Consider the following 27,511-nt stretch of genomic DNA (forward strand, 5'->3'; position numbering starts at 1 on the left):
AAGAGGCAAGAGGGTCTCTGGAGCTCACCGGTCAGCCAGTCTAGAATCTGTGAGCTCAAAATACAAAGTTAGGTTACTGAGGAAGACAGCCAGTGTTGACCTCTGAGCACCACGCACACATACACACACTCACTGTGACTTTAAATTGAGCGGTCTCATTGGGAAGATGGTACCCGAGTGGAGTCCAGGAGAATGGAGATGAGGGAGGGATGGGATGAGCACACTGTTAGGAAAGATGCCTCACGGATGTGCCAAGGCCAGGGGACCTAGGTGGCTGCCGTGTGGAAGGGACAGTAGAGAGGCCTGACATACAGAGCTGAGTTGGTGAGTTAATGGAGATCATGAATCCAGAGGTGATAAGGGGTCAGATATAGGACTTACACAGGGTGACACTGAACCTTGGCTTTTAGCTGGAAGGAGATGCCTCTGGGGCAGGGCTGTGGGAGCTGACTCAGCCATTCAGGCTTCCTCTGGCTGCAGTTGAGGATAGAATACAGGAACTGCAGATGGGGCAGGAGACCAGGCAGAGGCTGTTGTGACTCTGGGGTTGCGGATAGAAGCTGGGTCTGAGTGAGGACAGTGAAGTGGGAGGCAGGAGCCTGCTTCCGAATCACTCTCCAGGGAGGATTCTCTTCTCTCCTCTGACTCTGTCGGTCCTGGGGTACGGGGTGGGCTCGGTGGGACTCTGTCATCCTTTGCCATCTCACTGCACACACACAATACCTGGGTCTGACCTTCATGGTGTGACTTGGCCCTAAGTCACAAGTCACTAAGCCAGTCACAGCTAGCCCAAGAGCCAGAGGCACTGGGACAATCCCTTGAAAATGCCAAGACAGTCAACCACAACAGGGTGTGCCTGGCTCAGGCACGCTCAGAGCTCAGGATTGGCCTCTGGGATCATGGCAAGGAGGCTCAGAGTGACTGAGGATGCTGAGACTGGGCCAGGCTGCCCCAAGATCTGCACACTCACCTTCCGAACAGCCTCAGGCCCTGGCCACATGCACAAGGGGTTAAGTTAGGACAGGGTGCTGGGTGCCAGGGGTCACCGGCTGGAAACTGATCCCTGAACAAAGACTACGAGGCTTTTATCTAGGGGAAAATCATTATGTTATCTAATATATAGAAAGATATTACTATGTAGATCACACATAAATATGATTTCTTACCCTCAACTAAACTCTTAGACTTTTAGGTTACTCTAGTAACCTTTTTAAAATGTATTGTGTGTGTGTGTGTGTGTGTGTGTGTGTGTGTGTGTCTGTGTGTGTGTGTGTGTGAGTGTGTGTGTGTGTGTGTGTGTGTGTGTGTGTGTGTGTGTGTGTGTGTGTGTGTGTGTGTGTGTGTGTCTGTGTGTGTGAGTGTGTGTCTGTGTGTGTGTGTGAATGTGTGTCTGTGTGTGTGTGTGTGTGTGTGTGTGTGTGTGTGTGTGTGTGTGTGTCCTGTGGAGGTCAGAGGACAACTTTCAGTACTCACTTCTCTCTTTCCACCATGTGGAGCCAGGGTTCAACTCTGGGTTTCAGGTTTGGCAGCAAGCCCTTTTCCCCAGGGAGCCATCTCACTGGCCCATGGTTATTCCAGCCCAAATGTCTCCATTCTTTCCACACAGTGTGTTAGTCTTGTGATTAATATTGTTTTGTGCTAAGGATGGGCCTCCTCCTCTTCCTCCTCCAAAAAGACCAATAACAAAGACTCTCCTGATGAGGACAGGCCTGTTCAGCAGAAAACAGCTGGGGCAACAGCTGCATTCTCTTTTCTCCTACCCAACAGAAATTAGTTAAAACAGCCGAGCCACACTATTTCAGAAAGCCCCCGTGTTGCTTAAACAATGACAATACCCCCAAACTAAAGCAATTGGTTTTTATAAATTCTTTTTTTTTCTTTCTTTTTTGGAGACAGGTTCTCACTATGCAGCCCTGGCTATCCTGAATTTGCTGTGTAGACCAGGCTAGCCTCAAACTCACAAAAATCCACCAGCCTTCACCTCCTGAGTGCTGAGATTAAAAGTGTGTATCACCACACCTGTCCTCATTTTTTGTTCTAAATTCTTGCCCTTTCTGCCCTGTGGGTCCTGGGTAATGGCTGGCCCTGAGAGGTGCTTATCAGTCACGTGGAGTTCTTTGATTCACCACACACCCCTTTTCTCTGCCTACACCCAGCAATGGCCAACCGAAGGCTTGAAAAGACAAATTTCCGGTTCTCTTCTCCCCCTTTGCTCTGGATCCCCAGGCTGTAAGCGGGCGGCAGGTTTTGGCTTTTGCACAGAGACCCTCCTCTTAGGGTGCCCCACAAAGTCTTTGCTGAGGCCAAGCTGCTCCTCCCGCGTTTGCCTGCCCTCCTTTTGGCTTTACAGGAAGATGTTCCCGAGTTCACATATTTGGGGGTGTGCCACAAGGCACCTGTAGAGGCCAGATGTTGTTGGTTGGTTTTGCTCTACTCTTTTGACTTTTTTGGTCTTTTGGGGGCCCGCCACCCAGCTCCCAAATAAACCACACACGGAGTCTTATTATTGTTTATAAAACCCAGCCTTAGCTTGGCTTGTTTCTTGTCAGCTTTTCTTAACCTAAATTAGCCTGTCTGCCTTTTGCCTCTGACTTTTACCTTTTTCTTATTTCTGTATATCTTTCTTCCTTACTCCATTGCTGATTGTGTAGCTGGGTGGCTGGCCCTTGTGTCCTCCTCCTTCTCTCTCATTTCTTCTTCTTTTTTATTAAATGTTTATTAAAATTTTTTTCATTTTACACACCAACCCCAGTTCCCCCTCCCTCTCCTTCTCCCGCCTCCTCACCTCCCTCCCACTCTGCCCCCATCCACTCCTCAGAGTGGGTAAGGCCTCCCATGGTAGTCAACAAAGTCTGGCATACCAAGTTGAAGGAGAGCCTAGCCCCTCCCCATTGTATCAAGGCTGAGCAAGGTATCCCACCACAGGGAATGGGCTCCAAAAAGTCAGTTCATGCACCTGGGATAAATCCTGGTCCTGCTGCCAGGGACCCCACAAACAGATCGAGTCACATAGCTGTCACCCACATTCAGCGGGACTAGTTCAGTCCCATGTAGGTTCCTGAGCTGTCAGTCCAGAGTCAGTGAGCTCCAACTAGCACCGGGCAGCTGTCTCTGTGGGTTTCCCCATCATGTTCTTGACCCCCTCTTCTTTTTTCTTTTCTTTCTTTTTTTTTTTTTGAATGCCAAATGTCATTTATTGAAGGAGGGAGGAGGTCTTAAATAGAGACTTACAGCACAGTGGGAGAACTCCAGATGGCAGAAGTTCGCTTCTGATGTTTGGGATTTTTTTTGTTTTGTTTTGTTTTTGAGCTGAGGATCGAACCCAGGGCCTTGCGCTTGCTAGGCAAGCACTCTACCATTGAGCTAAATCCCCACCCCCCCATTTCTTCTTTTCTTCCCAGATTTCTCCCTCTATATATCCTCTCTGCCTGTCAGCCCCACCTATTCCTCTCCTGCCTCACTATTGGCTGTTCCGCTCTTTATTAGACCAATCACATATTTTAGACAAGCACAGTAACACAGCTTCACAGAGTGAAACAAATGTAACATAAAAGAATGCAACACATCTTTGTATCATTAAACAAATGTTCCAAGGCATAAACAAAGGTAACACGTCTTATAATATTCTCCAACAGCCAGAGGACAACTTGCAGAAACCTGTTCTCATCTTTTACTACGTGGAGCCTAGGAATCAAACTCAGGTCATCGGGCTTGGCAGCAAACACCTCTACTCACAGAACCATCTTGTCTATCCTGTTTTTGTTTTTGTTTTTGAGACTGGGTCTTGATATGTAGCACAGGCTGGCCTCATGATCTTCCTGTCTCAGCCTCCCTAGTGCTGGGATAGCAGGCCTCTGCAGGTCACATCCAGCCCCAGGCATTTTTGTTGGTTAATTTGCCAAAGGCTTTGGGAGTGGGAGGAAGCCCATATTATTTCCTTCTTTCTCTTCACCGTGGACAGGTATGCCCTGGTTTTTAGGGCTCCAGAGACATCCTGTGGGGGCCTTGGCTGCACAGACATCCCCGGAGATGTCCCTGTCTGAGGTCAAGAGCCAGCCTATATCTAAAGTAATCCTCAATGAGAACCAAGGACAGATGGACCTGGGTCACCCTGGGGAGACAAACCTCACTAACTGCTGCTGCCAGGTGATGATGCCCAGCCAGACCAGGCCTTCCAGGAGAAGCAGGAAATATAGCTCACTGTGCTGAAATAGCCTGGTCTTTAAATGTTACCATCTGTCTCCCTCCATTTTCTGCCGTCCTAACAGAATAGCTAAGCGGAGTCACTTAGAATTAACTGGTCTATGTTTGGCTCATGGTTCTAGAGGCTGGGAAGTTCAGAGTATGGTGCTAGCCCCTGGTGAGGGCTTTCTGGTCTCATCACCCCATGACAGAAGACGGTAGAGGGAGTGAGGGCAAGAAGAAGCATGTGGCTTGCTTTTAGAACAGCCCACTAGCAAGAACTAACCCACACCCATGGCAACACATTAAGCCATCCATCAGGATCTAAGGCCCCGCCTCTCAACTTCCTTCCGCGGGAATCAAATTCCCAACAGACCGAAGCTCCAGCCACAACAGCTACTGTTACTTTTTTTGGTAACACTGTGTGAAGTAAAGGAAACTTACAGTGGTTGGATTCAGACCAGGGGTCTCCAGGTTGCCGGGGTCAAAGGTGAAGGAATGAGCTGGGCACTTAAAGGGGAAGAGATCCCAAGGAGAGGGAATTGCTGTTGGGAAAGCGCACGTGCGCGCGAGGGGGGAGGGGTGGGGAAGCAAACTTCCCCGGAGCATTCTGGGATTAGTAGCAACTATGGTGGGATGATTGACAGCTGGGGTGGGCTGAGTCTCTCAGTGTATCTGGTGCCCTCAGCTGGAGAGCTCACACTGGAAGCCCCAGGGCTGCATTCAACCACAAGATACATTTGTTTGGTCCACAACTTGTTAAGCACTAGCAGTTGACTGCACACCTGTAGTCCCAGCAGAGGCAAGAGGATCATGAGTTCAAGACCAGCCTGGGTTACACTGTAAGCACCTGTCTCAGAAACAAAACACAAATTAAAAAAGAAAAAAAGTTGAAAGTCAGCTTCTTGGGAAATCTGGAGAGGTCATCATTAAAAACAAACAAACAAACAAACAAAAAATAAAAAAATAAAACAAAAAAAAAAAACCACTTTTAAGGGGCTGGAGAGGTGGCTCAGCAGTTAAGTTCACTGTTCTAGAGGATCCAGTTTCAGTTCCTATCACCACCTGGTGGCTCACAACCACTTGTAACTTCCGTTCTAGGAGTCCAAGACCTCTTCTGACTTCTGTGGGCACTGCACACATATGACTCACGTACATACACACAGGCAAAATATCCATACACAAAACACATGTTAAAAATACACTTTTAGGGGCTACAGAGATGGCTCAGATGGTAAGCATGCTCACACAGCACAATGACCTGAACTCTCCCTTCCTGGTGTTTTTAGACTCAAAAATATATTTTTTAAAGATTTATTAGTTTATTATGTATACAGTGAGTGTTCTGCCTACAGGCCAGAAGAGGGCACCAGATCTCATTACAGATGGTTGTGAGCCACCATGAGGTTGCTGGGAATTGAACTCAGGACCTCTGGAAGAACAGCCAGTGCTCTTAACCTCTGAGCCATCTCTCCAGCCCTCAAAAATAAATTTTTAAGCAGACTCAAAAGGAAGTGTCCTATTAGGTTTTGTTTGTTTGTTTTTGTTTTTGCTGTGAAGAGATAACATTTAATTGGGGCTGGCTTACAGTTCAGAGGTCCAGTCCATTATCATCATGGTGGGAAGGATGGTGGCGTGCAGGTAGGCATGGTACTGGAGAGGAGGCTGAGAATTCTACATCTGGATCCACAGGCAGCAGGAAGTGAACTGGCTTGACCATCTGAGACCTCAAAGCCCACCCCCTAGTGACACACTTCCTCCAACAAGGCCACACCCACTCCAACAAGACCACATCTTCTAATAGTGCCTCTCCCTCTGGGCCTGTGGGGGACATTTTTATTTAAACCACCATAGGAAGTTGGAGGGCAATTTTATGAGAGGTTAAGCAACAAACATCAGGCCAGGTAAGCTGTTGATCTCAGCAGCTGCCCAAGGAAGGAGATGGAGAAGAGGGAGAGAGACAGTCACCTCTTTGGGAATGGAGGTCTACAAGTACCTACTCGATGAAAGAGGATGGAGGCACTTCAGAGAAACAGTGAAAAACCCCATGTGCCGGGGAAAGCATGCTTAGAATTTTTGTCAGGTACATGAAAGAAAAAGATAGTAAGGAAAGAAAAAACACATGCTTTGGGGGAGGGGGGGACTCAGAAAAACTGTTAGGCTACAGTGTTATAGGATGGAAGACTTTCAAGCATCTGTACCAGGGAGGGGCTTTGGGGTAATTATTCCTCCTGTCTCCTTAGCATGGCTTTAGTGAAATCCTCTTTTTAGAGGGATGATCTGGCCAGGTGATAGATAGGTCCAGCTGGATTAACTCTTTTTTATTTTTATCAATTTTTTAAAAGATTTATTTATTTATTATATATACAGTGTCCTGTCTGCACATATCCCTGCAGGCCAGAAGAGGGCACCAGATTTCATTACAGATGGTTGTGAACCACCATGTGGGTGCTGGGAATTGAACTCAGGACCTCTGGAAGAACAAGCAGTGCTCTTAACCTCTGAGCCATCTCTCCAGCCCCTGGATTAACTCTTAAGGGAAGAGTCCCAGTTAACTTTAATTGTCAACTCTGACTGCAGCCTAGAACCTGAGAATGGAATCCCAGCTGTGGAACTGCCTAGATCAGACTGAGCTCTGGACATGTCTGTGGAGAACTGTTTTTAGAATAATCAGGAGAGCTCAGTCCACTGTGGGTGACACCATCCCCGGGCAGGTGACCCTTGGTTGTACAGGAAGGCTAGCTAAGTGTGAGACTGTGAAGGAGCCAATCCAACAGTGTCCCTCCATGGTTTCTGCTTCAAGTTCCTGCCTTGACTTCCCTCAGCATTGGACTGCAAACTGAAATAATCTGTCTCCTTCCCTAAGTGTCGCTTTTGGTCAGAGACAGCAACAAAAGCTAGCTAGAGTAGGAGGAGACGATGGCATGTCATGTTCTGTCTTTGGAGCAGATCAGGATGTCATGTCTCCACCCAAAGCCAGAGGTGGATTCCATGCTTTTAACCAGGGGGACCCAGCTTTTTCTTGACAGGCTGGGAAAGAGCCTTTTGAGCCGCCCTCCAGGCCCCAGGGTTTTCACTAATACTCCTGGCTTTGACTCTGTGCTTTATTGAATTCCTGAAAATGTTATGATGCTCAGAGGCCACAGGGAGGGTTGGGTTTTCCGCATTAAGTAAGAATACCCACAGTGCTGAGAAACCACAGCCCGTCCCAGGTTCCAAAGGTTGCTCTGGGCCAAATGATCTTCAAAGAGCAACATGAGGGCACTGGACAGATGATTTAGAGGCGAAGAGCTCTTCCTGCTCTTTCAGGGGACCTGAGTTCCGTTCCCATCACCCATGGTGGGTGGCTCACAAAAACCTGAAACTTCAGCTCCAGGGGGATCGTATGCCCTCTTCTGGCCTCCAAGGAGACACACACACACACACACACACACACACACACACACACACACACACACACACACCTCTCCATCACAGTGACATCATGCCCCGCTCTGCACCCCCCCAACACACACCTAGATTTTTGTCCCATTGCCAGAGGCCTGGAGATCCACTTACATCGCCACTCATCTTGGTCAAATCAGTCATTCTCACTGTGCTGGATGGTCTGGTCTCACTGCTTCTGGGCTTGCACCCAGGAAGCACAGAGACCCAAGCCTCCGTCCCACCATTCTCTGATGCTTGTAATTCCTATTGTATCCAGAAGAGGGAGACACCATCATATTCTTGGGACCACCAAGGGTTTTGGTTGTTTTCCTGAGGGGTGGTGTGGCTAGGTACAAAGATCCCTTAAGAGGATCTGGGATCCTCTGCACAGACCTCTGCTAGGTCTCTTTTTCCTCTGTTTCTATCTCTGCATATGCCTCCTACCCTCAGGGAGAGGTCCCGCTCATTTATGGGAGGCAAGAAACTGTCCAGCTAGGGCTTGGAGCTCAGGAGTTGTCCCAGGGAACACAGGCCATTGTAGCTAAGTGAGCTACATCACGGAGGGAGGCCATGATGGGAAGTGTGTGTGTGTGTGTGGGGGGGTCTTTTTCCTTGCTCCCTAGACCCTTGACCCTAAGTCCCCTTTAACTCTCCACACTCACAACAGCAGCCTCTCTCCCTAGCCTGGTGCCTCTGGAGCTCCACCCCACAGTCCTCACCACAGTGTTGGGGGTCGTCTGGAGTCCAGCTGGTAGCCGAATAGAAGCCACCCCTTTCCTGGTCCTGCCCCTCCCGGTGACCCCAATCCTCTGCCAGCCATTCAATGGTGCCTTGTTCTCCATCCAGCCCCCAGACAAAAGTCCTTCTGTGTAAGAAGGCGGAATTTGGGGGGAGGGGACACCCCCAACAGGGACCATGTGGGGGCTTGTACAGACCCCAGGAGGAAGGAGCACCATGAGGAACGGGGCAGGAGGGAGGAGGACAGGGTGGGGCTTGCAGAGTACGGGGGGCTTATCTGTAGTGGAGAAAGGCAGTTCTGACATCCACACCCACACCCTCTCCAGAGCATCCTCCCATCAGCTCCACATTCCTGGGAGAAACATGGCTCAGGACTACAGCCTTTGCCCAAAACCAGTTCCCTTCTCAGTCTTCTGGGGCCTGGCCTATGAGCCCCGAGAACCACAACCCCCACCTTTGCCCACCATGCAAGTGTCTCCTTCATGGCATCCTCAGCCATGTCGGTATCGTCTACTAGACCCTTAGTCCTGACAGCAAAGAAACCACAGATTACTCCAGCAATCCCACCCCACACAAAACCACAGCTGGCGCTGCACACCTTTAATCCCAGCACTTGGGAGGCAGAGGCAGGTGGATCCTGATGACACCAAAGCCAGCCTGGGCTACAATGTGAGTTCCAGGCCAGCCAGGGCTACCTAGTGAGACCCTGTCTCAAATAAACAAACAAAGAAAACGTCTCCCAAACCTAAATCAAAGACTAATCACATAGATGTTCCACTTGAACCCTCCAAAAAGATGGTTTGTTGTTAAGGAGCTGGGAACCTTCCCCATAACCGGGTCTCTTTGGAGTCCAGGAGACTGGACAAGACTCCCCTCCATTATGATGCCAATCCCCAGCCCACCACAATCCCCTTTCACTTCACTTGAGGCTACTACAGCTAGAGAACGGGTAGAACTGTCTCTTTAAGGGAGGAATGGGGTGGGGGCGATCCTCGCCTCAGGGAGACCTAACTTGTGCCTGCCTGCCCAGGTTTGCTCAGGGCGTGGCATTTGTGGATAAAGACTGCCCAGGCTTGGCAGTCCACATTCTGCTTTCTCCCGGAACCACCTCTCAGCCTGTTGAGCTAATCAGGTGAGCCATCTGGGGGCCCCTTCCTCACAGAGACCTTTGCCTCTGCCCCCCAACTCTCTCTAGCTCTCCTCTGGCTGCCCCTGCTACATAAAAACTGGGGTTAAAGACCCCAACTATCTTCCAGCTTCAAGACTTCTTTTGTGGGGGCAGGAGACTACCCTCTCCTGCTTCAGCTAGCTGCCTGTTCCTCACAGCTCAACTCTGTGGGACTGGACTAGACATCTGGGGTAACCCACCTGGCATTCATAGCAGGGATCAAGAAACACTTCCGGTGTGTGTGGGGGTTCTGAGTGGATGAGAAGTCTGGTTTTACTGATGGTATCTGAACTAGGTGGGGGTGTCAGGGTGGATGGGAAATGATCATACTGTGGTATCACGATTGGGGGTTTCTCAGTGGGTGAAGTGGGGAGGAGTACCTAGGGGTAACTGAGTAGACAAGGCGTAGTTTTAAGTGCATTGAGGGATGAAGCGAATGGGGGCTGTGTCTGGGTGGACAGGTAGTGGGGTACATGGATGATGATGAATGCCAGGAAAGAGGGATGCTCTGCCCTAGGGAGGCTGTAAAGTGGACTTGGTTAGGAGATGTAGGGGCTTAGATGACAAGTGTTTATGCGGTATACCCCTGCAGAAGTGGCCGCCCTCCACCATCTTGGAGGAGGAGAGAATGCAGGAGGCAGGTGGTAGCAACTGTCCTCCGATTTGCACGCCAGGAAGTAGATGAGGATAGGGAGTGCCCCAGTCAGACTTCTCCGTGCTGGCTCCCCTATGGCGGCTCAGAAGCAGGCAGCCTCTCTTCAGAAAACAGCATTAGCAGAGATGGGACAGTGAGGGGGGACGGCGGCTTCCAGCTCCCTGCAGCCCTATAAACACCAGGGTCCAGACCGTGTAGCAGCAGGGCTGCAGGGCAACCCCTGTCTTTTCCCACCCCCAATTCTGAGTGTTTTGTGGGAATGGGAGCCTGGGGGCCTTGGGGGCCTTGGAGGAGTCTGTAGGGAGAAATGTAAGGGTGAGATCCAGCAGCTGTGATGACAGTGTACAATGTTAAGATGAACCCTGACGTGATGGCTGTGACATCGATGTGGAATAATGACAGTGCCAACTTTATCAAGCTGTGATGATGATATGAGGGAGAATCATGAGACACTGAGGAAATGCCCGCATGGGCTGGGCGCTCAGTAAGAGCAGCTGCCATGGCTGGTGACCAACGGGGAACAAAGTGTTAGGAGGCAGCCTTAGACCACAGACACCTGCAGCATGTACCCCTAACCACCACTTCAGCTCCCCAAAGCGCTAGCTGGGGCCCTAGACGTCTGAGACATAGTCCCCAAATCTACTAAAAACAAAAAAACAAACAAACAAACAAAAAAACACATGTTCAATCTAAAACAATGAGTTTTGTGTGCGTGTGTGTGTGCGCGTGCGTGCGTGCGTGCGTGTGTGTGCGTGTGTGTGTGTGTGTGTAATGAATATTAAATATTAAATCCAGGGCCTGAAGAGCAAGCTAAGCAAACCTTCACTGCTAGGCCAATTCTCCTAGGCCCTCACTGGGGGATTCTAGGCAGGGGCTCTACAACTGAGCCACACCCCACCCCTCACTGGGGGATTCTAGGCAGGGGCTCTACCACTGAGCCACACCCCAGCCCCTCACTGGGGGATTCTAGGCAGGGGCTCTACCTCTGAGCCACGCCCCAGCCCCTTATTGGGGGTTTCTAGGCAGGGGGTCTACCACTGAGCCACACCCCAGCCCCTTATTGGGGGTTTCTAGGCAGGGGGTCTACCACTGAGCTGCATCTCACATCCTCTTTTGACTTTTATTTTGTGAAACCTCACCAGATTGTTCAGTCTGACCTTAACTCTGTATCCTAGGCTGGCTGTGAATTATTAGCACTTCTCCTGCCTCAGCTTCCCTGGTAGCTTGCGTGACAGGCCTCCACCTATTTAGATTAATAGAGAAGCTGAAGGATTTCCCAGGCCTCTGGGGGTGGGCCCAGGGAAATGGAGAAGTCTGTATGAGCATATGGGACACCCCGCACCATCAGTGGCTGGTGCATCCCTTCCAAGTGTGTGCTTTGGTGTGGGTAAAAAGGGCTAGCTCTGAAGGGTGACATTGAGACTGCTTGGGATTGAGAAAGAGACCCACAAGGTCACTGGACAGTGTTTAGTATGTGGGGAATGGGACAAATGTTAGCACTCACTATCTTGATTGTGTGTGTGTGTGTGTGTGTGTGTGTGTGTGTGTGTGAGTGTGAGCGCACGCCCACACACACATGCACACGAGCTCACGACAGTTGAGAAAGGGACAGGTGGGAGAGGTGCACAGAGACCAGGAGTTTATTACAGGCCTCCAGGGTGACCGAAAGGCAGACGGTTAGGGCCCGAGTTGTGTGGAAAGGGGCTCTGTGCTGAGTGAGCCTCGCTGGGGAACTAAGGAGTGTTTGCTGCTAAGAGAAGCCCAGCGGCTGGGGCTGTCATGAGGATCAAGAGCAGAGGCTGAGCCAAGGGTGAGGGCTAGGCTAGGGGGTAAAACCTGGGCTTCAGCTGGGACCAGGGAGACCCAAGGGTAGGGCGGACAATGGAGGGAAGGCTCTGCGCCTGTCCCACCAACGCGGCATTATTTCGGCCATCCACCCACCCAGGAGTCCAGGGAGTCAGCTCTGGCCCCAGCTAGAAGCCTGCAGTGTGTGGGCAGAGCCAGGCAGGCTCCAAGCTGTCTGTGGGAGCCACTCCCGGAACCGGGCCTCTTGCCACCTGGCTCCTGACACCCTACTCCCCAAGACACCCCAAGGCCCTCACAGTTCTGAGTTATGAACAGCTCGTGGGGAACAAGGCATTGTTTGAATCCTGTCTGGACCAAGTGATCTTGGACATCAGCTTTTACCTCTCAGAGCCTCAGTTTCCCCCATCATGCAGATAGGGGTAATAAGCGGAATTTGATGGTGCACACCTGTGATGCTAGCATTTGGAGAGCTGAGGCAGGAAGATGGCAAATTCAAGGCCAGCCTGGACATGGCAAAACACCACTCCACCTCTTCTTTCCAAGAAAAGATTCATTACAGTAAAACCTAAAGTCGCGGTCCCGGGACGACAATGGCTGTTCCTTCATGGAGCCTGAGCGCTGCCCAGCCCCCACTTGACTTTGGGGCTCCTTATCTCCCAGCCCAGTGAGCTTCAGGCTTACTACCAGCCTTCCTGTGTGTACCTTGGGCTGTGCTCCTGGTGAGCAGCAGGCGGGATAGGGAACCACAGGCGCATGGCCTTACATCCTGGACACTGTTAAGCTTGGGCCTCCTCTCTGGACTCTTCCAGATCATCGCTGAGACATGCAAGAGGTCACTCTGAGCCTGTTGGTCCTCCTAGCAGGTGAGAATATGGCCACCAAACTGCCCTTTGCCCCGCGGCCTCTCAGCTGGGTGATGACAAGCTGTGTGTGTGTGTGTGTGTGTGTGTGTGTGTGTGTGTGTGTGTGTGTGTGTTTCCTTTGGGGAATGCCATTTACTTTTCGGTGACAGCAAGCCCAAGGCTCGGCCAAGCACTCTTGGGTGTCACGGCCTCCCTACATTGCCTTCCCAGATGCCTCTAAGAACCTATCAGTAATGTAGTGGGTAACGGGAATACCTCATGCCTGTTTCTCCATCCTTGCAAACACAGAGAAGAACAGCACTTGGTCACAGGGGTTTTGTGAGGCTTAAATGTGTTAATGTTTGAACAGCAGTGAAATGGCCCTGGGTGGAGTGGGCCCCAAGAGTTTGTGCCTCAAATATAATTAAGCATTGTTTTTCTCCTTGTAGCAGAACTCAGCCCCGGGATAAACCAACCAAGCTTTTGGCCAGAATGTAATCCTTACTCCTCGCTTTTGCCCTGTTCTTTCCTCCCTTCCTCCCTCCACCTCTTTTGTGTGTGCATGACTGTGTGTGCTCATGTGTGTGTAGCTGTTCATGTGTGTACATGCTTGTGTGTGTGGCAGCCAGAAGACAACTTTAGGCATTGTTTCTTAGGAGCTATCCACTTTAAAAAAAAAAATCATTTTATGTGTATGGGTGTTTTGCCATTTGAGTGTTTGGTGACTGTGGAGGACAGAAGAGGGTGTCAAGTCCCCTGGAACTGCAGTTACAGATGTTTGGGAGCCATTGTGTGGGTGCTGGGAACTGAACTTAGGTCTTTTGCAAGAGCAATCAGTATTCTAACCACTGAGCCATCTCTCTCCTCCCCCCCACCTCCCCTTTTAACTGCTTTTTACTTTACCATCCTTTGGGCACAAGTAGCATTCTATTTGGAAAAAGGATGTAAGAATGAATTCTTGCCAACCGTGAGTCATTTCAAAGGTTAAACGGTCAGCAACCCTGATAACTGTGGGGGCTGTGGGCATTGCTGGTGTGGAGGAAACAGGCCTGGGAACAGAAACCATCTGCTACCTTGAGAAGCAAAGCCTCTTCATCAGGAGGTGTGGCCTGGCCATGTGTCTGGAAACATTCACTCACACAGTGGCCCAAAACTATCCGGTATAGGATCTGTTTCTGGTGGCAAAATGCTGGCATGACTCACAGGTTGGGGTGGGTGGGTGAGCCCATATCTCCATGAAGGCGCATGTCCAGGTGAGACTAACCAGTGGCCAAATCCTGTATACTTTGGAGGTGGGGCTGTTCCCCCATGGAACATTTTTCTTAGGCAACAAACTGACCCTGCTGAGGGCCACCATAGTCACCCTTGTCCTTCCTTGTCCCTGCAGGCCTGCCTGCACTGGATGCTAATGATCCCGAAGGTGAGTCAAAGCCCACCCCTCCATCCCACTTACCTCAGACCCCTGCTACTGTCTCAGATTCATGTGTGTGTCCTTTCTCTCTCTGCAGATAAAGACAGCCCTTTCTACTATGGTAAGAATGCTGTCCCCTCTTCACTTCTTCCCAGTCCTACACATTATTTTGTGCCAACAATCCCACACGAGGGAGCCTGACAGTTCACAGTGACCCAGGGGACAGGAGAGGAGAGGGTTTGAAATGGGTCACTGAGCAACCAGATATCTGGAATCAGCCGTGAGGGAGAATTCAAGACAGACACGGGGCTGAGTCCAGTCTGCAAGAGGCGTTAGGTTCAGATCAACCACCAGAAAGTTGGTCATAAAAATCTCCCCAGAGAAGGTGGGGAATTCGACCCCACTCTTCCCGGCAGCCACCCATCTCTCAACCTGTGCATCTTTTCCTGGACCTCTGTCTTCCATGTGTCTTCAGAGCTACCTCTGTCTTCCCACAGACCTCTGTTCAGTGGGACCTCCTCAGACAGCCCTTGCTTGACCACTCTCTAAAGACCCATACCCCGGCTTTCTACGCCCCCACACTGATCCTTTCCCCTCAGACGGCTTCTCTGACTCTGAATGGACATGAAATATCTTGTTTGCTTGGATATTAACTGCAATGTGTGCACAACAGGGCGGGGCTTTTCCCGTTCACTGCTATCAAATGAATTGGGAGATAGACACGGGGACCTGGGCCAGCTCTGAGGTCTCCCGTTTCTCTCTCAGATTGGTACAGCCTTCGAGTCGGTGGGCTCATCTGTGCAGGGATCCTCTGTGCCGTGGGCATCATAGTTCTTATGAGTGAGTACAGGAGCTCTGGATGGGGAGTGAACAGGGAAGATGCTGTGTGTTCCTCTGACCATATATATCCCTCTCCAACAGGTGGAAAGTGCAAGTGCAAGTTCAGCCAGAAGCCCAGGTGAGGCGGGTTCTGGGCATGCCCAAAAGGCTAGGCCTTGTGCAAAGAGGACAGGCCTAGCTGCTCTGCCCTGAGGTCTCCTGGGCTTGGCTTCATGCAAATCATCTCTAGAAGGTTTTGGTCCCTAGCTCTGTACAAACCTACAGTGGAAAACCAGCCAAGAAACTGTCTAGGCAAGCTGAGACTACTTAGTCCTAAGGGAGAGAACAAAGGAGATTTATTTGTATGTTATCACTTTTCTATTTCCCCAGTCACCGTCCAGGAGATGGGCCACCTCTCATCACACCAGGTAAGACCCTCAGGGTGACTGGGGGTGGGGTTTGGGGATAAGGGTCACAAGCGGTGGCTGGGGTAGGGGGAGAAGGGACTGGATAGATCCTTGCAAACTGACCCGATCCCTCCACTAGGCTCTGCTCACAACTGCTGAAGATGGACCAACTGAAGAGCATAGCATGCCTCTGAGCCCAGGTCCTGGCTCTGGAGGTGGGCCTGAACTCCAAGACGGCAGTCCTGTCCTCTCCTGACACTGCTTGCCTGGGTCTTACCTTACGTCTCTCATGATAGCTGGATCTTTGTTCAGTTTCTAATCTAAAATGGTTTTACATCGTGCTCGGGTGAACTCAGACTGTGTGCATTCTGGAGAGTGGCTGTGGAGAGCAAGGAGGCGGGCAGATGTTGGGGTGGGCCTGGGGGCCCTTGATGAGGTGGGCACTTGTGTGCAGAAGCTGGTGGCTGAATCTCAGTTAGACCTGTGTGTCATGACCTGATGATGGGCATGAGACTTCCCTCTCCCTTCATGGGCAGCCTCCTGTGCCACTTAGATATTCTAGTGGTAAACCAGGGACACTTCCAGGAGTGAAAAGGAACCCTAATTGAGTATAGTGTTGACACTGAGAATAACTATGTAATAGGTTATCCTACTGTGTTGAGGCCACTCAGATAGTTTAGCCCCACCCCCACCCCTGCAGTGGCTTTCTCATCCATTCTGAGACCTCACTTTATCCTGAGACCTTTCCATATACCAACTGCCCCTGTGAAATCTTTAATTCCCCAGGACACCCCTAAAAATATACAGCAGGCCCAGAGTGAGACCCTCCACTACCCCCAGGCTTTCTTGAGATTCCCCAGTACCCATGAAGTCATGTGACACCTTAGAAAATGCCTAAAACCTTTCAAAGCAAAATTCCTACCCAGGATCCCATCACCTGCCACTCAACAACATTCATAAGACCTTCCTGCCGTGAGCCCAAAGACCGGGCAGGTCGGGAACGCAGGGCATTTATTGAACTCACACACTTTCTATTCTTGCCCCTGTCACATTCTGGGAACGGGGTACCCACAGCCTTCTCTGACACCTCCAGACTCATCTTTACCCCGTCTCTTTTTCTGCGCATGCGGAAAAGCAACAAAACGCCCTAATCGGCTTTTGGCAGCAGACATGCGCACAAGCAGCAAAGTGCCAGGCCCGGAAACTGCCCAGCAACTGTGACGTCACAGAGATACGTACTCCTCTACGAAAGCCAATGGCCAGATTGGGTTTGAGAGGAAAAGAGAGCTCTCTTTCGGTACTTTATATGGAGCAGGACCAAGGGGTCGTTGAGGGCGGGATATCCAGACCTCTTGAGCTCAGCAGATTGTTCTTTTGCTTTCTGTATCCCAGCTCCCTGTTGTGTCCCAGGCTGAGCTCCCAAGCCATTGTCTATGGTAGTAGCATCTGTCCTCCAAAATGTGGCTTCAGACTACAAGAGCCGCAAACGTTGTTGGGAGCAGAGAGACCTCCTCCCGTTTCCCCCTAAAGTGCAGATCCTCCAGAAGGTGAGCTAAACCTGAACCAAGCTGATGTACTTGGATAGTGGTCTGTATCACACAGGACAGGCTGTGATGGCCAGGAGGCCAGGCCCGAGAGTGTACCCACATGTCGCAGGATGCCCTTGCCAGCCCCACAGCCATTTCCAGGGTCCTGCCCAGCCTCAGGCACTGAGATCCAACTCGTGGTGCTGGTAGATCTGCGTGGGACCCTTGAAGCACGCCGCGAATAGAAAGCGTCTTCCTGCTACCCAGACTTGGGCAAAGGCTCGAGGGGCCACCAAGGCCGGGGGTCCCAGTTCCTGTAGTGGCTCCAGGATCCCTTTATCAGGCTCAAGGCGGAAGACTTGGCTGAAGGCAAAATCGCTGCCCAAGATGGCCAATTGGTCTCTGGCGATGAGCAGTGGCTGGAAGACATGGGAACCCCGAGATGGAAGTTGCTGTAGCAGTCGGAACATGGAGCCATCCCAGCGCATGACCTGTAGGGTGCGGAAGCTAGTTAGACCCTGGCTCAAGAGGCACTGGGCCTCCCTGTCATCCTCAAGGCTCTGGAAGACTTGTAACATGAGCCTGTAGGTCCTCAGTTTCACCACAGCTCTTTATTTTTACCTATCTGTCTGTCTGTCTGTCTGTCTGTCTGTCTATCTATCTATTTATCTATTTGGGGGGAGTCTTGCTGGTACTGACTGACTATCTCAAACTGTCTTTGCTCCTCAGCCTCCCTGGTACTGAAATGACAGACCCTTGACTGACACCAACACTATGCCCAGCAGCTTTCCTAATTTACAGATGAGAACATCTGTCTGCTCAGAGCTGATCTTTGTTCTAGACCTTTCTCTTCCCCTCACATGCCACACAGAGTGTCCAGCAAGGGTCTTTTGGTCTCACTGTTTTATGCCATCTGTTCTGGCCACACCCTGACGCAGCTTTCACCCTTCTCCAGTCTCCTGCCTGACCCCTGACCCCCATTCTTGTCTCCACTGTTTTCCCTTAGAGACCCCTCAAATAACCTCGTGGGTGTCTGTCACCGACTGCATCTCATTCTGAAAAGAGAACCCTGGAGGCAGTGAGCAGGGCCTACCACCAACCAGTTCATCCTTGAGGGTGTAGTATCCCAATTGGAAGGGTGTGGTTGGAGTTAACTATCATCCTGGAATGTTCTAGAGTTACAGAGCCAAGCTTAGCGGCGTAGAATAAGTTTAGCGGAAGCAGGTCATATATGTAACCTTCCTGTTACACTGGCACAGGGCATGAGATTGAGGCCAGCCTGCACTACATGTTAAGACCCTGCCTGAGTCTCTGCCTTCATCAGCTGAGGGTTGGGAGTGTAGCTCAGCTATAGAGCTTATGCCAGGAATTCACTAGAAAGGGCCTGGGGGTGTGGTTTAATGTGGTTTAGTGTGGTTTGCTTGCCTAGAATTCACCAGGGATTGGTTGTGGGTGAGGCTCAGTGATGGAAACCACGCCTGGAATTCACCAGTGAGAGGCTGTGCTGAAACAGGGGTCCAGCCCCCTGTCAAATGAGGGTCAGCTGCTGTGATCAGGCTTGGCTTCCACTGTGTGCCCCCAGCCTCACCATGGAGTCCCCAATGTATCGTGTCAGGCACAGGAACACGTCTCCACCGGCCTGAAAGTGTTTCGTGGCATAGACGTCCTCAGCCTCTGGGATGTCTGTGCGCCTCTCGAAGCGGCCACCAAACCAATGGAAGAGCACTGGCCTCTGGGAGGCCGAAGCGAGCAGCAGATGCGGTCGGCCATCCAGCTCTAGGGCCTCAGCGTCGGTGTCGCGGTGCCAGGCATGCAGGCTCTGACGTGGGTAGAAGCCGGGCCCATCACGGCACAGCAGCGTGGTACTACCAGCTTTGGAGGCATCAGCCACCACGAAGCAGGGCTGCCCATCCAGCCACAGGAGCTCTGCATCATTGGGTCGCAGCAGCCTTTGAGGGGCTAGGACCTGTATTGGGGCCAGACGCAGTTCGGGGCTAGACCGAGACCACAGCTGTGAGCCTCCCCACAGGCGGGCTGCCAGTATGAAGAGGTGTGGGCCCAGAACCAGAGGTTTGCAGGACACCACGGAGGGCGCTGTAGGGAGAGTGTAACACAGTCAGGCTCAATGGCAGTCTGGGGACAGGAGGGAAGGGGTCAGGACAGGAAGGGAGCTCACCAGACACCTCTTCCTCAGGCCGGAAGCGCTGCAGGCTGTAGTCCCAGACCAGGATCAAGCAACGGCCAGCAAAAGGCTGTGCCAGGATCACGTGGGGTTCCCCCTGATAGGAGAAGGACTCCACGCTCAGTGCCGACTCCCCAACAGTCTGGAGCCAGGACAGTTCTAGAGGCAGCAAGAGAGTCAGAGATGCCTGGGGGTGGGCCGGGGACCTCAATTTCTGAGCCTTCAGTGAGGGCTCCAGTGAGGGGCTGGGGTGGCAGCTCAGTGGTAGAGCCCCTGCCTAGAATCCCCAGTGAGGGGCTGGGGTGTGGCTCAGTGGTAGAGCCCCTGCCTAGAATCCCCAGTGAGGGGCTGGGGTGTGGCTCAGTGGTAGAGCCCCTGCCTAGAATCCCCAGTGAGGGGCTGGGGTGTGGCTCAGTGGTAGAGCCCTTGCCTAGAATCCCCCAGTGAGGGGCTGGGGTGTGGCTCAGTGGTAGAGCCCCTGCCTAGAATCCCCCAGTGAGGGGCTGGGGTGTGGTTTGGTAGTGTAACGCTTGCCTAACATATGGAAGGCTCTGAGTTTAGTCCCTAGCAACACACACACACACACACACACACACACACACACACACACACACACACACCACTTTTTTCATAAAGCAGGGAGATGACCATCAGGCAGCCCAGACAGAATGTTCCAGTATCCCTACTAGCACACTCCCCAGATATCATGATCAAGTTCACAACAGACAAGAAGTGTGAACATGACTTGTTCTGAACCTGGCCTCTTTTGCGTCCTTTTTGCCACATCCAAAAGCACATGGAGATGTCACAACCTGGCTTGAACCATGAAAACAAGGGCAGCAACTAGGGGCTACCCCACCCATGCAAAGACAGGTCATCTGCTCCCATTTGTGTTTATGTGTGGGATGCATGACCCATGTGTGGAGGTCAGAAGGCAAGGGTGAGAGCTGGCTCTCCCCTTCCGTCATATGTGTTCTGGGGATTGAAGCCCGGTCATCAGGCTTGGTGGCAAGTGCCCTTAGCCACTGAGCCATCTCCCCAGTCCAGGGAGTTCTTTAACTCACTCTCCAGGCTGTCTTAAGAGACCCAGGCTGCGAGTCCATTGGTAGTATGTCACCCTATATACTAGGCCCTGTTCCTAGGTGGCAGGGTTGACACAGGAAGCCACAACCAGGGACATTCACACAAACTGAATCGCATTTTGTTTTTAAGGTAGGACTGCACCATGTAGCCTACACTGCTCTCAAGTTCACGACCCTCCAGCCTCAGTTGTCCCAGTGCTGGGATTGCATGTACTAACACGCCCTGCAGAATCTTTTTTAAAATGTCCTTTAAATTAGCTCTTCCTGAGCTGGGGAGATGGTTCAGTGAGTAAGGGCACTTGCCACCAAGTCTGATGGAGCTGCATTTGGTCCCAGAATTCATATGGTGCAAGGAGAGAATCGGTTCCCACTTGTCCTCTGACCTCTGCACATGCGCCATGGTACACATGCAGCCACCATTTCCCCACACCCACATTTTAAAATGGAAATGAAGCAAGGCGGTGGTGGTGCACACGTTTAATCCCAGCACTCAGGAGGTAGAGCAAGGTGGATCTTTGTGAGTTCAAGGCCAGCCTGGTCTACAGAGCTAGTTCCAGGACAGGCACCAAAACTACACAGAGAAACCCTGTCTCGAAAACCAAAACCAAACCCAAAAACAAGCCCATGAACAAAAATCATACTACTTGCTCTTTGCACCCTTCCTTGGCTTTCCTCGTCCTAGCTCTGGGCTTCCTCAGGTGCTAATGACTTCTGTCCTGACCTCACTCCTACCCCAGACTCTGCTTGTGCCTTCCAACTCTGTCAACAACCCCACCCCCTACCCTCCCCGCCTGTGCCTCCTCATTTTGGAGGGACCATCCTGGACTCTTTGGGATCTTTGGGGTTGCCTGACTTCTCAACTGTAGCCTCAGGAAGGGAGAGACCCAGGGCCAGCCAGCCGGGTCACTGCTGCCTCCTGCATGACCCAGCACTCAGGAAAATGTCATGGTATATTCTATATATTCATGGAAAAGCTACAAGACAAGCCCCAGGGAGGAGGGAGGTACCCGCAGCTCCCAGCACAAAATGGGTATTTAAAAGTGTCGTATTAACAATACCAGTAAATCCTTACAAAAGGCCCTTGTAAGCCCGCATAGCGGTGCACGCCTGTCATCGGGCATTTGGGAGGCAGAGACCAGAGGATTGCTACATGTCTGAAGCCAGCTTGGGCTACATCGTAAGACTTTGTCTCAGAAAACTAAACACAAATAGCAACAAACAAGGGCTGAAGAGATGTTTGCTGCTCTTGCACAGAACTGGAGTTCCCGTTCCCAGCACCCATGTAGGACAGTTGACAACTGCCTAGAACTCCAATTCCAGGGCATCCAACATCTGCACTCGAATGCACATACCCATACACAGACATACACACATGTAACAACAACAACAACAATAATATGAAAGCCTCCTTGCCAGGTCTGGCATCAAAAGCTGTGCAGAGACCAAATGTGATTCATGCTTGCAACCCCAGCACACAGAAGGTGGAAGAGGCAGGAGGGTCACAAGTTCAATGCCAGCCTTGTCTGTGAATTGAGAGCCTGTCAAAAAGTAAAGAAAAATACTACCCAGCGTTTACTCCTCACAGAGATCCGGGGTCACTGTTTACAACCCTGCTTTACAAATGAGGAGATGAGGCTCAGGGAGGTTATCTCCTCACCCCTGTGGCTGCCCTGCCCCCCAACACACACACTTGATTTCCTATCTTCTTCTGAGGCCCTGTTGCCCTCCCACTGCTGAGGGGTTGGGGAAGGGGCAGGAAGCCATCACCTGTGGCTCTGCACTTGAACCTCTTAGGGTCAAGGTGATTGAGCTGCATTCGGGCAAGGGCAGAGGGGCCTGCACAGGCCCCCAGGCCCACACTGGCATTCACCGTAGGTATCCACTGCAGCAACCAAAGTACTCGGCAGTCACACTGGAACGGGTTCCCACGGAGGTCCCTAGGGCAAGAAGCCATGAAGAAGCTGTGACCCAGTTTCTGTGGCTTAGAGGCCAAGTCACCTTCCCAGGTGAGGGTCTAGGATGGCACCCTCAGATGACAGGAAAATATAAGCCAAGCATACTCATGCATTAGCCCAAAGAGGCCCAAATCTCCCTCCCTATTAGCATTTCCAAGCCCTACCCTCAGCCCCCCTGAGCCTGAGCTCACACATGAGTCAGAGTCTCCAGGTCTCGGAACAGGAATCTGGGTAGGGCCTCGAGGTGGTTGTTGGCTAGGCTTCTGACAGAGCGGGAGAGGAAAGAGTGTCAGCTGTGGCCAGGAGATGCTATGGCCTTGAGGGATGGGTCGGGTGCCTATAGTGGAGGACTGGGCTGTGGAAATACACACAGGTGTGTGAGTGAGCGGAGTCCTCTCAGGGCGTTCTTGGAGATGGAGCCAATCTTGTTGTCCTCAATGAAGCTGTGGGGAGAGGGTGGAGTGAGGGGGAGGCCCACAGTGCTGGAGAAACTGGCCCTAGGAAGCCACAGGGATGGCTTCTCTCTCCTCTCTCACCTTGATGAGCACAAGGAAACCATTCTTCACCAGGGCCACTCTCACAGTAGCCAAGGTCTTAGCTCTATAGTCATTGTCAGGCTTATCCTAAGTGCAACCACCATCACACCACCACCACCCTGGCACCGACGTGTGTGCCTCTGTTATCACTGAGCTCAGTACCAATAAGTGCCATTAATCCCGGCACCATTTGCTCATCTCCACCCACTCTCATCAACACCCATTGCCAAACCCCACACCAACAACACACATAGTGTCACCAACATCACACTTTCATGACTAGAACCAAGACTGCTGCCATAACACCAACATTGCCACCACTGTTATAAACCTCAGCTGGTACCAGCAGCATCACCATCACCATCAACATTCCCACCATCCACCACCAGCACAGTATTTTCATGAATACCAACAATTTCATCATCATTGTTAAATCCAGAGCCAACGACACCATCAAAACTAACAACAGGGCTGGGGCCTGGCTCAGCAGGTAAGGCAGTTACCACCATGCCTGATAACCCCAGTTTTTGATCCCCAGAACCCATGTGGTGGAAGAAGAGGATCTGCCCCCACAAGTTGTCCTCTGACTTGTATACGTGGGCCATGGCACAAACACTGTCACCCCCCCCCACACACCCACACACACAAATAAATGCAACATTTAAAAAAAACATGACACCTGGGCTGAGATGTCTCTTAGAGATAGAGTGCTTGCCTAGAATATTCCATGGAAGGGCTGGGCATATGGTTTGGTTCAGTAGTAGAGCCCCTGCCTAGAATCCCCCAGTGAGGGGCTGGGTGTGGCTCAGTGGTTGAGTACTTGCCTAGAATCCCCCAGTGAGGGGCTGGGGTGTGGCTCAATGGTAGGGCTCCTGCCTAGAATCCCCCAGTGAGGGGCTGGGGTGTGGCTCAATGGTAGAGCTCCTGCCTAGAATCCCCCAGTGAGGGGCTGGGGTGTGGTTCAGTGGTAGAGCCCCTGCCTAGAATGCTCCAGTGAGGAATTTGGAACTACTTTCCTAGCATGCTCAACCCAGTTTCCAAAACAAACAAGCAAATAGGAAAGAGCCCCCAAATACAAAACTAGAAAACCTCCACCAACATTTTACCCATACCCATGACCAACATCCACACACACCATAAGCACATACCCCTACATTGATAATCACCACAAACAGCAGCCCCACACACCTTATAGATATCCCCAATAACACCAACAATATTATGGCAGCCATTTTGGTCAGCAACCCTCATACTCCATCAGCAGGCAGGGTGGTAGTGGTGTATGACTTTAATCCTAGCACTTGGGAGGAAGAGCCAGGCAGATCTCTGAGTTCAAGGCCAGCTTGGTCTACAGAGCGAGATCCAGGACAGGCACCAAAACTACACAGAAAAACCTTGTCTCCCAACAAACAAAAAAACCCCACTCATCAGCAATAATATAATCATCACTGAAAGAGAGGTAAGGCCATGTGGCAGAATGTAGATTAAAAGAACTGGGTTAATTTAAGTTGCAAGAGCTAGTTAGTAATAAGCCTGAGCTATCGGCCAATCATCTATAATTCCTATTAAGTCTCTGTGTTGGTTATTTGGAACTGGCGGGCAGGAAAGAAAAGTCTGTTTACACATCACTAACAAGGACACCCCCTACACACCACCCTCCACAGCAGCATCACCAGGCCACCAGCAGCATGCAGTCCTGTCATACAGCCAACCCCTCCAGCAACCTGGCACCCCTACATTGGCACTGTACCCATACTGTCACATGATCACTGCATAGCTCCAAGTGGTTTTCAGGTGATTTTAAATGTTTCCTTCTCCTAACCTCTTTGTACACCCTTTCCTGGAACCTCCCTGCATCAGGACAACTGAGTCTGGCTAGGCCCTTTGCTGATTCTCGGTTTCCAGGGCTGGGACTGAAACCCGGGGTCTCACATACACTAAGCAAGTACCCACTCCCAAGATGTACCCCTAGTCTTTTATTTTTATCTTATTTTAATTATTTCTTATTATGAGACAGGGTCTCAATGAGTTATTCAGGCTAGCCTTGAATTCATTCTGCAGCCGAAGCAGGCCTTGAGTTAGCCATCCTCCTGCCTCAACCTCCTGAACAGCTGGGATTACAGGCCTGAGCCACCAGGCCCAGCTTCCTCTGTGAATCTGAAGTACACAGAGGTGAGATTCACTTCTGATCAGTAGCTCCTGAGCTGTCCACACTGAAGCCTTTTTCCTAGGGACCTGCCATTGGCCAGATGCTCCCTTCCCCAAGACCACCTCCCTTCATCCTCTTCCACTGGGGTCACAGAGAAGCTCGCCCACCCCTCCAGACCCACCTTTCCCCAGCAGGGCTGTACTCACAGGTACCGCAGGTAGGACAGGCCAATGAAGGCATCATCCTCGATCACGGAGAAGGTACTGGATGTGAAAAGCCTGGCAAGGGGGCAAGACAGATGCTTTCAGAGTTGTAGACTGGTACGTATGGCTGTCCTCTTAGCCCTCAACCAACCCAAGGACACACGTGCAAGCGTAGGGCTATGTAAATGGACACGGATGCTTCCATAGATATACACAAAGTACACATGTCCTCACAGGTGTTTGAACACCCCCCATGCATGTACACGTACACACACACACACATACACACACACATTCATGTACACACACATTCATACACACACACGTGCAGAACACTCATTTTCTTGAGCAGAGGGTCAAGGGTCCAGCCAGGCCATACTCACAGCAAGTGCAATGATGGCATCTTCATGAAGCTACCAGCCTTCAGCTGGGAGACCCCCATCTTGATGAGGGAGCTGGGGACATGGGCAGAAATCAGTGAGCAGAACAACATTCCAATTTTTCTCTCTTGAATCAGAGCCCTTGGCTGCTCTGGAGGCCCTGACCTTCCATGTGGAGCCCAGGGGTGCCTTCTACCACTCTCTACCCCGCCCTCTGCCATGCCCTCCACACATGTACAAGGCCCCTGGCAGCCCTCAACCCCTGGATACTGCATCTCCAGTGTCCCCATTGACTCCCCCCTGCCCTTTGGGACACCCCCAGTCGGCACCAAATCTCAGCAGCCCTCTTTCAGACATCCCAGAATTCTGTGGTGTGCAAGATTCCGATAGAGACCCCAGCTCCCCACTGCCAACCCTGGAGTCCCAGGTCTCCTCCCTCCCTTTAGGCCCACACAGGGCTGGCACTCACAGTGACAGGAGCGTGGCAGAGAAGCTCTCGGGCAGCTCGGAGGATCCTTCGCACAGGGTACTTTCCTTGGAACAGGAGCAGCGTGGGGGACACTTTGCCTTGGGGGGACTCCAGGCCACTCCTGCCCCAGCCCCGGCCAACAGCAACAATAGAACGCCTGCCCCTCCCATGCCCCCCGGCCCTACCCAGGCTCCCACTCACCCTACCCTGCCAGACCCTGACCACTACATCTCTGCAGGATGCCCCTCCATCCTGCTGCTGGCCATGCTGTCCTGTGGCTGGCTGGCCTTCTTGTTCTCTCTCTCAGCCTGTCCCTCTCTCCCTGTATCTGGAGTGTGGGGTTTTCTGTCAGTGTCTCCCTGTCTTTCTATTATTCTGTTTCCCACCCCTGCAATCTCATGTCTATTTCTGTCTTTGTCTCTCTGTGTCTCTGGTTTGGCCTGTAGATCTCTGGTGTGTGTGTGTGTGTGTGTGTGTGTGTGTGTGTGTGTGTGTGTGTGTGTCTGTCTGTCTGTCTGTCCTGGTCCTTCTGCCTGGTGTCTGTAACTCTCACCTCCCTGCCCTGTTTCAAGCTTCCAGTACTTTCTCTGTGTCCTCCCACACTCTCGTCCCACTTGCTGTGGCCGGGGATGTGCCCAGCAGAAGGGTAGGAAGGAGAGGGTCAGAGGCCATAGGAAGAAAAAGCCCAAGGAAGGGACTGAATGGCCTTTGAGGGGGCGGGGCTGCCAAGGGCTTGAACCACCCTAGGCACTCCCAACCAACCCCTCATCAGAGTCCCCACTCAACCCCAGTTGGGGAGAGTGGGAAGGATGTCCCCGGGGTGGAGACCAGATGGCTCTGCAGACTGCAGATGGGAGAGGCTAGGAAGAGGACTCACTGGGGGGTGGGGGATGGGGGTATCCTAGCTGTTCCCTCCAGCCCCTTCTCTTAGAGGGTGTGGTCCACCCTGTCACCAAGGCACCACTTGGCCAGTGCTGGTCCAGCTGCTCCCCCTTGTGGTCACCCTTGGCAGGACCGCTGCCCTGCCCCAAAGCCAGGGCTCCCTTCAGGTCCCTGTAATTAGCACTATGAAAGCCGGGATCCAAGACTAACAAGTGATGATTCCGCCTCTCTCTTCCACATCAAACTGATCGAACTTTGTCCTAAAACTTCACTACCAGCCCCTAATCTCCCCGTTAAGTGCAGGCAGTGTCGTTTTCATAACTAATTTACAGTTGAAGAAAGGTGGGGCATCAGGGTGGCTGGCTCCAGTGGAGGCAGCGCCAGCATCCAAACCCAGGAAGCCTGCTCTAGGGTCACTTTGTTTTATTCTCCATCCTTCCTTTGGAAGTTGGAATTTATGAACATGTGCACAGCTGGGTGTTTTCATCTGAACTAAGCTCTTAGAAACTCAAACAGATCCTCTCCATTAAATGAGAAAAATTCATAAATCACACATAACCCAACCTAAGGTGTTGATCCCTCCTACACCCCTCAAGCTATGTCAGTGTTGCATGTTTGCTTGCTTGTTTTGAGACTGGCCTGGGATTCATTTTGCAGTTCAGGCCCTCAGATGCAAAACTTTCCTGGCTTAGC

At 51.6% G+C, this 27,511-nt stretch overlaps 2 protein-coding genes across 6 annotated transcripts; one reads left to right on the plus strand and one right to left on the minus strand.

Moving 5' to 3' along the window:
- The first annotated feature begins 9,276 nt into the window (after positions 1–9,276).
- Fxyd3 (FXYD domain containing ion transport regulator 3) lies at positions 9,277–15,795 on the plus strand. Of its 3 annotated transcripts, none has more exons than XM_036187312.1 (8): positions 9,277–9,295; positions 9,377–9,478; positions 12,785–12,838; positions 14,205–14,237; positions 14,326–14,349; positions 14,994–15,068; positions 15,150–15,186; positions 15,438–15,529. In XM_036187312.1, exons 3-8 carry the CDS (start codon positions 12,799–12,801, stop codon positions 15,514–15,516), a joined length of 288 nt encoding a protein of 95 aa, XP_036043205.1. In that variant the 5' UTR covers positions 9,277–9,295; positions 9,377–9,478; positions 12,785–12,798; the 3' UTR covers positions 15,517–15,529. The 3 variants fall into 3 exon arrangements, with proteins under 3 accessions (XP_036043205.1, XP_036043280.1, XP_036043123.1); XM_036187387.1 differs by lacking the exon at positions 9,277–9,295 and adding an exon at positions 15,594–15,795 and having other exon boundaries at positions 9,334–9,478; positions 15,438–15,475; XM_036187230.1 differs by lacking the exon at positions 9,277–9,295 and having other exon boundaries at positions 9,334–9,478.
- A 561-nt stretch (positions 15,796–16,356) lies between these two features.
- Lgi4 (leucine rich repeat LGI family member 4) lies at positions 16,357–26,390 on the minus strand. Of its 3 annotated transcripts, XM_036179566.1 has the most exons (9): positions 25,937–26,390; positions 25,471–25,542; positions 25,091–25,162; positions 22,571–22,642; positions 22,391–22,462; positions 22,012–22,181; positions 19,157–19,321; positions 18,569–19,074; positions 16,357–17,471 (listed from the first exon to the last, which is right to left on the minus strand). In XM_036179566.1, the coding sequence occupies exons 1-9, from the start codon at positions 26,104–26,106 to the stop codon at positions 17,157–17,159; spliced, it is 1,614 nt and encodes a 537-aa protein (XP_036035459.1). In that variant the 5' UTR covers positions 26,107–26,390; the 3' UTR covers positions 16,357–17,156. The 3 variants fall into 3 exon arrangements, with proteins under 3 accessions (XP_036035459.1, XP_036035537.1, XP_036035625.1); XM_036179644.1 differs by lacking the exon at positions 22,391–22,462; XM_036179732.1 differs by lacking the exon at positions 25,937–26,390 and having other exon boundaries at positions 25,066–25,162; positions 25,471–25,537.
- Between the last annotated feature and the right edge of the window lie 1,121 nt (positions 26,391–27,511).

The sequence above is a fragment of the Onychomys torridus genome, chromosome 1 (assembly GCF_903995425.1).
Source record: "Onychomys torridus chromosome 1, mOncTor1.1, whole genome shotgun sequence".
Lineage (NCBI taxonomy): Eukaryota > Metazoa > Chordata > Mammalia > Rodentia > Cricetidae > Onychomys > Onychomys torridus.